Genomic DNA, 9256 nt, shown 5'->3' on the forward strand with positions numbered 1-9256 from the left:
AAATTTTGCCCCACGCTGTTTGAGCCAGGACAGGTAGTTATTCCCCAAGGCTAAGCCTTTACGATGTCTTGTCTGCAAGGCTTTGCCTGTGATACAGATGTCCATGAAATATGGGGATTTGGGGGGAATGTGGTAATAACCAGAGGGCTGAAATAGAAATTAACCTACTAGAACAAAAATGGAAGAAATTTGGTTTGTTTAAAAAAGAGGACTGACATAGTAATGGTTTTGCAATAAGGAAAAGGTTGCTGTGGGGCCTAAGAGTGATCATCCTCTGTAAGCATGGAGGGGGGGAATTGGCTTTGGTCCTGGCTCAGAGCGTGAGGAAGTGTCTGGGCTGGATGCATTTGACAGGGCCAGGACAGTCTGGAAAGCTGTTTTAAGGGAAAGGTCAGATAAAAGTTGCCACTGATGGGGTGACAGCACTTGCAGGTTGCGTTCCCAGCCCACGGGATGCTGTTGATCTCCAAGTTCCTTCGCTCCAGAGGTGCGCATGGGGGCTGAGGTTCAATGCAATGGGGCTTCTTTGTCCCCGTTTGGCCACTCCTGTCCCTCAACCTGGTGTCTGTCCCACAGGAAACTTTCACTACGATAGAGCTGGGGCTCCAGCGAGCATTCTCGAACCACCCCTTGGGCCAAAGCCTCCTCCTTCACCTAGGCCAGGGCTGGTAGAGGAAGAGCTGGCGAGGCTGCGCATAGACCACGCACCCTATCAGCACCCCAGCAAGTACATCCCAAGTATGTACCCTCAGGTGTACCCACGGAGGATCTTGTGCTATCCTCCCTCTGAGGAGGAGCTGCGATTGCCCAAGATAACCCTGGCCTCTGGACACGGAAAACGGGGTGGACCCGGCCAGCTCGGTGGTGCCTTGGCACGAAGCAAACTGGTGAGTGGGTTTGGGTGGCAGGGATGCGTGGTGAGGGATGGGTGTTTTGGGGACTGGTGGGCATGGAAGGGATCTCCTTGGTTCATGGCTGTGAAGAGGGAATTTCAAACTGGTGGGGATGGGAAGGACGAAGTTGAGCGTGTCATGTAAGGAAACACCAAACTCACACCAATGTCTCCAGCAGTAGGAAACCCACCACATCTTCAGGAAACTGTTGCAATGATTAATTACTCTTCTTAATCAAGAAGGTTTAACTTCTCATTTGATTGAGTTTTAGTTTCAAATTCCAGGTATTAGGTCTTGTGTTACGCTGTGATGTGCAACCAGGCTTGTGTTTCCAACGTATCAACTGAGAGCCCTGCCACTGCCCTTCTCCTCCTCCCAAAACAGAGCAGCCCTGGCACCTCTGGTTACGTGTGGGGTTTGTGACCCCTTAACACCCACCTGGATTTCCCACTGCTGCTAGCCCTTGGTTTGCTGAAGGAGCTGGGTGCTGCTCTATATGACACAGGAGTCTGAGCCCCTTCTTTCTTCTGGATCCAGAGACAGCATTCGTCACACCACGGCCAACCTGGGCTCTGCAAATCCCCTGAAGGCAGAGATTAGAGATTTGACGTGTCAAGTCAAAAGCTGGCTCAGATATAAATCCCAGGAAGGGGCATCCCTGCTCCTTGCTCTGAGAAAGAGATTTGCGAAGGAGCTCAGCGCCCAAAGCTCCCCTTGTTCTCCCTGGGGGTTTTGCAAATCCTCTGCACACAGAGAGCTCGTCTTGTAATTTTGACTTCACCAGAAAGCCTTGGAGTAGCTCTTAGGGCAAAGCCAGGAAGAAATGGAAAGGGCAGTTGCCCTTCACAGGTTCTGGCAGACATATAAGCAATGAAGCCAAAGGAGGAAGCAGGTTTTACTGGTGTTTATTTTATTTCTGCTTTTGTTTTAAGCCCACAGCAATTGAAGATGTGACTCTGCCAGCAGTGGATGTGGAAAAAGATGATGAGGTACCAAGACTGGAGGTACCAAGAGCGATCCAACAGAAAGTCATTACAGGTAAAAGAGAGGGAGGTCATGCACAGTGTGAGTCCAGCTCAGAAGAAATCCTGTTGCCCTTCTCCCCCTGGGGACGTCTCAGAGACATTGGCCAGTCACACCAGCTCATTTGAACACTTTGGGATGGAAAATGCCCCCACTCCTCTCCATGCAAGGGTGTTTTTTTGGGATGCTGTCACCCCTGTGGATCTCACACTGAAGGACACGTGCCCATGGGCGAATGGAAGGAATGTGGGAGCCACCTCAGTTCCCCACAGCTGTGGGGCCAGGCTAGAAAATGCTCCAGGGAACAAGGAGAGCTCATGGGCTCTGCCCCCAACTGCAGCAGCTTGATGAGCATCTGCTACCACTGAGGCAGTGATTTCTCTCCTAGAAATAAGGTGCTTTTCTGAACCATCAGATCAACAAACAGTGGTGCATCAGGCAATGATAAATGTACAAAACTCAAGCAGGAGAATTAGGAAGGGTGATGTGCTGGACTCCTCCCTGCTAAAGGGTACGGCACCAGCAGGAGGGACACTTCACTCTGCAGCAGACCCCAGTGCATACGGGGGCTGCCCATCAAAACATTTCAGACTCAGCCAAAGGGCATCAGTGTTTTAGGATGCAGAAGACAAATTGCCCTCTCTCCAAAGCACCCCTTTAGGAGTTCTGGCTGCTGTTCGGTTGCACCTCTCTCTGTTTTAAGTAGTTTTAGACTTTATGTAGCTTCTGTCTTATAATTAGTGATAATTTGTTGGATGGATGGGGCAAATGAGAAAGAAAGGTTGGACACCCAGTTGTTAGCCCCTGTATGTGGGAGGGAACGTGACAGAGCTGTTGGTTTAAAGAAAAGACGGCAAGAAAATGAGATGTTTCTTCTGTACCTCATGGAGACCAACAAAGCTTGGTTCAACCCATTGGCTTTTCCTTGGGCATCATAAAAAAGACCCTTTCAGAAAAAAATACTTCACATGTGAGAATTAATCTTACTATTTAAATGGATTATTTTTTCCTTCCTATACTCTGCCAAGGTTTCCTATTTATCCCAGCCTCTTCCACTTCCAGACTGGTTGATCTTTATACAATATCTATGTTCTCAAGCAGAAAACGCTCTCTCCTGTCTTCATCCAAAGGGTACGCTGGGTTCGTCCCCCGCCTCAACTGGTTTCATAGCATGAACTACGTCCGGAGCGTGAAGGAAGCCATGAAAGAATTTGACCAACTTCAGGTAGATTATATCCACAAATCTTATTCCAAGAATGTAACGTTGTTGATTCATCTGCAACACCAAAAGCGGTTTCATTTACAGCGGCAGTATTAGAACCGGGGTTATAAGTAGAAGCGAAAGAAAAAGCTATTGGGTAACATGTTGAAAAAATAATGAGCAATTAAATTCTGTAACTTGTTTCCTTGGGACATTAAGGGAGGATAAATGAGTTCATAAAAGGATTAAGCAAATCTTTTGAGGGTTGGTTCAAGGGTGGCTATTAAAAATGTTGCTCGAAGTGCAGAAACACAGGATGCCACTATCTGCGCTCCCTTTACGCAACGCATCTTCTCTGCCCTGCTGGCAGCGCTGGGTGGCTTCTGGGGCTGCTTGGATGGGCATTTCTCCCTTTTAATTGGTTGTCAGGCTTTTTTCCTTTACTAACGTAATTTATCTTAAAGGGGTCTAGATCGTCTTGCCCCTCCTTTTGGGAAGGATGCCGAAATATCCCTACTGAAAAAACACTTCTTCCCCTTGCTGTAAGATCTGCCTCCTACACGGGAAAATGAGATCCCTCCCACAGCAGTTAGCATTCAGAGCTACGCACTTCTTCCTGCTCCCAGGATGGAGATCCCTGGGATGCAGCTGCCTCGCTGGTCCAGCATTGGCGAGGACTGAGCAGCTTGATGAGAGCAGGTTACAGCATTTCCAGCCCTTGCTGGTCACCAGGATTCACCACGGTGCCTTCATCCCAGAGTGCATGGGTCTGATGCAGGGAAAATCCACGATCGAGGAGCCTCAGCGCAGAGAAACTGGGCTGGGAAGAAATGACTCAGTGGGGAGAGCAGCGGGGCTGGTGGGGCTCACGGCAGCCGGATGCTTTGGCTGCGATGTATTTCCCTGTGCTGGCTTCTTTACCCTGCTGCCGTTAATAGGGGTTGGAATGAAGCAAACAGAACATTATCAAACCTAAACGTGCTGTTTGCAAAGCCCTCCTGCCCCTGATTCCTTAAGACATGTCGGTCATGCAGTAAATCGGTGAGGGCGGTGTTTCTCTATCGCAGGATGCAGCAGAAGCCGGGCTTGCAGAGGTTTAGCTGCAGCACATCAGGAACTGAAGGAATATGAGCACACTGAAAAAAAAATCACAGCACATTTCTATCTAAGATGGCTTCTGACTTGAAGCCACTAATCTTCTGCCCTAAATCTCTGTTGCCCTAGGTTACGTACGGGGATGTGCCATGGATCATTGCTTACTGCCTGCATCAGGCAAAATAACACAATCCTCTCGCTTCGGTGCTGCACTTGAGCAGTTGCAGCAATCGCTGCATTGCCAGGCACAAAGGGTTCAGGGGTCCCTGTGCTTTGCTGGGCTCTGTGAACCCCGTCCCTTCCCCACCAAGGAGGGTGTTGTGGCTTCAGCGATGCCTTCAGGGGTTTTGCTGCTATGGGGGGGGGGCAGGAGCTGATTTACGCTCTCCCTCCTGTTAACGCTCCCTAAGCCTTCCCAGCCTGGGAATTACTGACTCATCGCCATTGGTGACAGTGGTGGAAAAGCAAAACCAGTTGAAAGGGTGAAATCAAACTGTGGATGTGCAGAGCCACAGCACAGGGGCAGGCAAGGCCCGGCCCCAGCAGATGCTGCTGGCTCATGGTGTATCCTATGGAGGAGCATGAGGTGGTGGGGATTTGGGGATGATGTGGTCCAGGCTGCAGAGATCCTGATGCCTACACCAAGGCCAGGAGCTGCTCCGTGGCCCTGGGGTTCGAGGTGGCAGAGGCAGCGCTGTCAGGGGTGGCTGCTAACACCCAGCAGGAGAAAAACTAATAAAGTGGCAAAAAGGGGAAGATGCAATGTGGCTCCTGATTAGAAGAAAACAGAACTGCACAGAGAATTGCTTTACATTGGCTTCAGTAATTTTTTAAATGCAGAAAACACAGGACTTGGGCAAAAATAACGTTTGAAAAGTAACTGTCCTCTGGTGTTGGGTTCTTTTTGTTTGTTTTCCAGTTTTTTGAGAGAAACCCAGCTGGCAGCTTTGGCAAGAGATTTCCCAAAACGTACTGGCCTAACAACAGAATTTACACCAGCGCCGGGCTGATCCCTTTCTACAGCGGTTTTGTACCAAGTAAGTTTAACAGCTGAGTGAAAATGAAAGTCACTATTACTAATTACAGCCATTAAGTAGTGCTGGTATTAGCTGTAGTGTCGTAGTAGTGAAGTTACTGAAATGTTCTGCATGGGTGGTATGTATTTTTTTATGTACAGTCTGTGCAAAGCTGGGCCATCCCCGAGCCCATCGTCCTCGCCACCAGCCTAGACTGGTGCAGGCCTCCAGCCACCACCCCTGCTAATGCAGAGGAGGCTCAGTAACACTCATTACATGGGCATGTTATATTTTCTTAGCCAGGAAAGTGATTCTGTTCTAAAAAGCTTGAAGTCTGATAAAAAGCATAAAGGGAAATGATAAAAAGGGGGGTGAGAAAGCACAAAAAAAGCACTGAAAGGGTATCAGGCATCAAGGCTGGCGGTGGCTATACCATAGTGTCTGCATGAGCCTTGTCAGATATCGGTGTTGCTTAAAAAAGGTCTGAAGAAAGTAGTTTTGTGTATGTTAAGGGGAAGCTCTGCCCATGCAAATGAAAGTTTTAAAGTATTAGGCTAAAATTTCAACAAATCAGCAACTAATATTGGTATTATTGGCCACGGCAAATTCAAGAGCCCACAGCTCAGTAACATGGGATGGGACAGCATGGGGATAAGCTGGGAAGAACCAAACTCACAGCTTGTTCCGAATGTGACAGAGGAGGAAAATGGTAGAGGACACAAAATGTGGCAGAAATGGAAGTGAAGAGTGGGAAAATAACGATCCTGGCAGGGTTGGACCATAGCTGGTATCGAGGCTGAGCTCAGGAGAAGGCTGAGGCAGTGAATGCGGCCCTAGCAAAATGGGTGCTGGGGCAAGGGAGAGCCTTGCAGAAAACGTGAAGCTCAACACACACCAGACAGCAGGAGCTTGGATGGCCTGAGGGAAGGGATGGAAACATGTTACACACTGAGGCAGGGCAGGGCAGGCCTGCTGATATGAAGAGAAATAGGTTCATTTTGGCCTCTGTCACCACACTGCTGCTCCGGGAGCGAGGGCAGGTACAGTAGGTGCTGTCCTCAGTATGTGACACTTACCCATCCCCTTCTTTCCTGTGGCAGCTCTGGGGGGTCCCACACTGAGCCCTCACTGCTCCAGGTGCTGGTTTCCTCTGTGCTGTGTTGCTTGGGGAGGGCTTTGGCTGCAGCCTGAGAGCTCAAGATCGCTGGAGAAAGGCTGTTAGGAACCAAAGGGGAACTGGCCCCGGTGTTAATGCTCACTCGTGTGTTCAAAAGGGTCCCTGGTAGCTGGCAGGGAACACGCCAGCTTCAGTGTAGTGAAAAGGAGGAAGAAAAAAACCTACCCTAAAACCAAGAACAAAATTCAGTTGTCACCTACAGAAGTGTTCTCCTGTGTAGGTTTGAAAGCAGATTTCCACTGCTTGAGGAGCCACCACAGTCAGTGTGATTGTAACTACTCCAGCCAGTTCAGCTCTGGAAGGAGAAACTTACTTTTTAAGATAGAAAAAAATAACCCAAAAATCAATTGTAATCAACAACACTGAACAGGATGTCCAGCAGGAAAGCAGCCTATCTCCTGTCCAGCCATTCAGAGTGACAGGTTTATCACTGTAGGCAACATTTTGCAAATACAGGGTAATTTGTTATGTGTTCAGCTCACTTCAAAGGCAGTGATGCTGCAGTAACACCCAATTGATTTAGTTTTAAAACCTCCACATACCGATTCTTTCAGTGACTCCAGCAAGGCTGCATACACAGGAGCTCTTCTGTGTCACTTGTGCTCAGCAGCAGGTGCAGCACTGCTCGCCACAGCTGTCCCCAGCGCTGTGACAGCCCATGGCTACCTGCTGGGTGGCTGCAGTGATCAGCTGGGGTGAGGGCACCCATCTCCCACCAGGAACAGCCCCCTGTGTGAGAGGCAACTTGCCTGCACCATTTTGTTGCCCAGGCTAAGCTATAGGCTGCAGTCAGCTATCTCTGCGCCCACATTATGGCCACGAGAGCTGCTCAGCACTCGCCAAGAGCCTGTAACAGGAGTCCATCAGCAGGCACCTAAATTTAGACACAGCTTAGAGCTGAATTCCACCCTCCCTCCACCCCTACCAGCTATTGTAAAGCTGTACCAGGGACTTCCCTCAATTCCCACAGCAGCAGGAGGAAGGATTGTCACCATATCCAGTGATACCAGCAACAGGCAGCTACCCCTGGGTAGAAGGCAGGGAGAAAAGCATGGTTGCCTTGGGCAAGGTGGCAGCGGCTCATGCCAAATCCCTGTTTTTTTTCCTTTCCAGCCCTCCGCCAAACCTACGCGCTTACTTTCACGAACAGCACTCGAAAAGCTTACCAAAAGGAACAAAGGAGACGAGCTGGTGCACTGTGAAAAATGCTTTAATGGTGCCTGTACAGCATTTGAAGTGACTTTGAGACAGGAAGAGGAACACAACACAAACAGAGAAGTTTTGAATGAAAGAGTTCATACAGCTTTAAACAAAATTTACAGGTGTTCATCTGCATAGCTTTTACTCTGCCTCTTCTTCAGCCTCCTCCTCAAACTCCCCCTCCTCCTCAGCTGTAGCATCCTGGTACTGCTGATACTCAGACACCAGGTCGTTCATGTTGCTCTCAGCCTCTGTGAACTCCATCTCGTCCATGCCCTCGCCCGTGTACCAGTGCAGGAAAGCCTTTCGGCGGAACATGGCCGTGAACTGCTCAGAAATGCGTTTGAACAGCTCCTGGATGGCTGTGCTGTTACCAATGAAGGTGGCAGACATTTTCAGGCCACGAGGTGGAATGTCACAGACCGCTGTTTTAACGTTATTAGGAATCCATTCAACAAAATAGCTGCTATTTTTGTTCTGAACGTTCAGCATTTGCTCATCGACCTCTTTCATCGACATACGGCCTCTAAAAACAGCAGCTACGGTCAGATAGCGGCCGTGACGTGGGTCACACGCAGCCATCATATTCTTTGCATCAAACATCTGCTGTGTGAGCTCTGGCACAGTTAGTGCACGGTACTGCTGGCTCCCACGGCTCGTGAGCGGGGCAAAACCAGGCATGAAAAAGTGCAAACGGGGGAAGGGAACCATGTTCACTGCCAGCTTCCGCAGGTCAGCATTAAGCTGGCCTGGGAATCGCAGGCAGGTGGTAACACCGCTCATGGTTGCCGACACTAAATGGTTCAGATCACCGTACGTTGGAGTAGTTAACTTCAGTGTTCTGAAGCATATGTCGTAGAGGGCTTCGTTATCGATACAGTAGGTTTCATCTGTGTTCTCCACAAGCTGGTGCACCGAGAGTGTGGCATTGTAGGGCTCTACTACAGTATCTGATACTTTAGGGGAGGGTACAACACTGAAAGTATTCATAATTCGGTCTGGGTACTCTTCACGAATTTTGCTGATGAGGAGGGTACCCATGCCAGAGCCTGTACCACCACCGAGAGAATGAGTAAGCTGAAAGCCCTGGAGACAATCACAGCTTTCTGCCTCCTTTCTTACAACATCTAACACAGAATCAACTAATTCAGCACCTTCCGTATAATGGCCCTTTGCCCAGTTGTTTCCTGCTCCGCTCTGACCTGGAAGAGAGCCATTTTCGTATTAGATTACGGTCACTGCTTCCTGCTTATTGCTTGCAAGCAAAGCTCGGGGGCATCAGCCTACAGCGAAACCCCACGAAAGCTTTCATTTTATCAAGCGTTAGAGCTGTGGTTTCACACGAACACCTCTGAAATGCCTCAGTAGGTACATGGAAGACATTATCAATGACAGAGCAGCCATTTAATTTCTCCTGAAAGTATGGAGGAGGTAATGAGGATCGGAAAAAAAACCCTTGTGCTGCCTGGGCCCTGCTCCCCCAGCAGCTGCCATCACGCACCATCCGCAGATAGCCGGTATTTCACGCCCGTCATGAAGCGCCAGGATTAACCCCCCTCCCAGGGCCACGCTCGCCTCATGAGCATGTGCAGCAGGGAAGCCCGCAGTGCAGCGTCCCTGCCCTGCCCTGCCCACCCCACCCCGAGCCGGT

The 9256-nt window shown here is 49.5% G+C and overlaps 1 protein-coding gene across 1 annotated transcript; it reads right to left on the bottom strand.

Annotated features, from left to right (window-relative positions):
- Nucleotides 1–7597: 7597 nt before the first annotated feature.
- Nucleotides 7598–9140, bottom strand: LOC104535659 (tubulin beta chain). The gene is made up of 2 exons (XM_010179973.1): nt 9107–9140; nt 7598–8807 (listed from the first exon to the last, which is right to left on the bottom strand). The coding sequence occupies exons 1-2, from the start codon at nt 9138–9140 to the stop codon at nt 7747–7749; spliced, it is 1095 nt and encodes a 364-aa protein (XP_010178275.1). The 3' UTR covers nt 7598–7746.
- Nucleotides 9141–9256: the final 116 nt, after the last annotated feature.

This window comes from Mesitornis unicolor, unplaced genomic scaffold (assembly GCF_000695765.1).
Source record: "Mesitornis unicolor isolate BGI_N332 unplaced genomic scaffold, ASM69576v1 scaffold11762, whole genome shotgun sequence".
NCBI lineage: Eukaryota > Metazoa > Chordata > Aves > Mesitornithiformes > Mesitornithidae > Mesitornis > Mesitornis unicolor.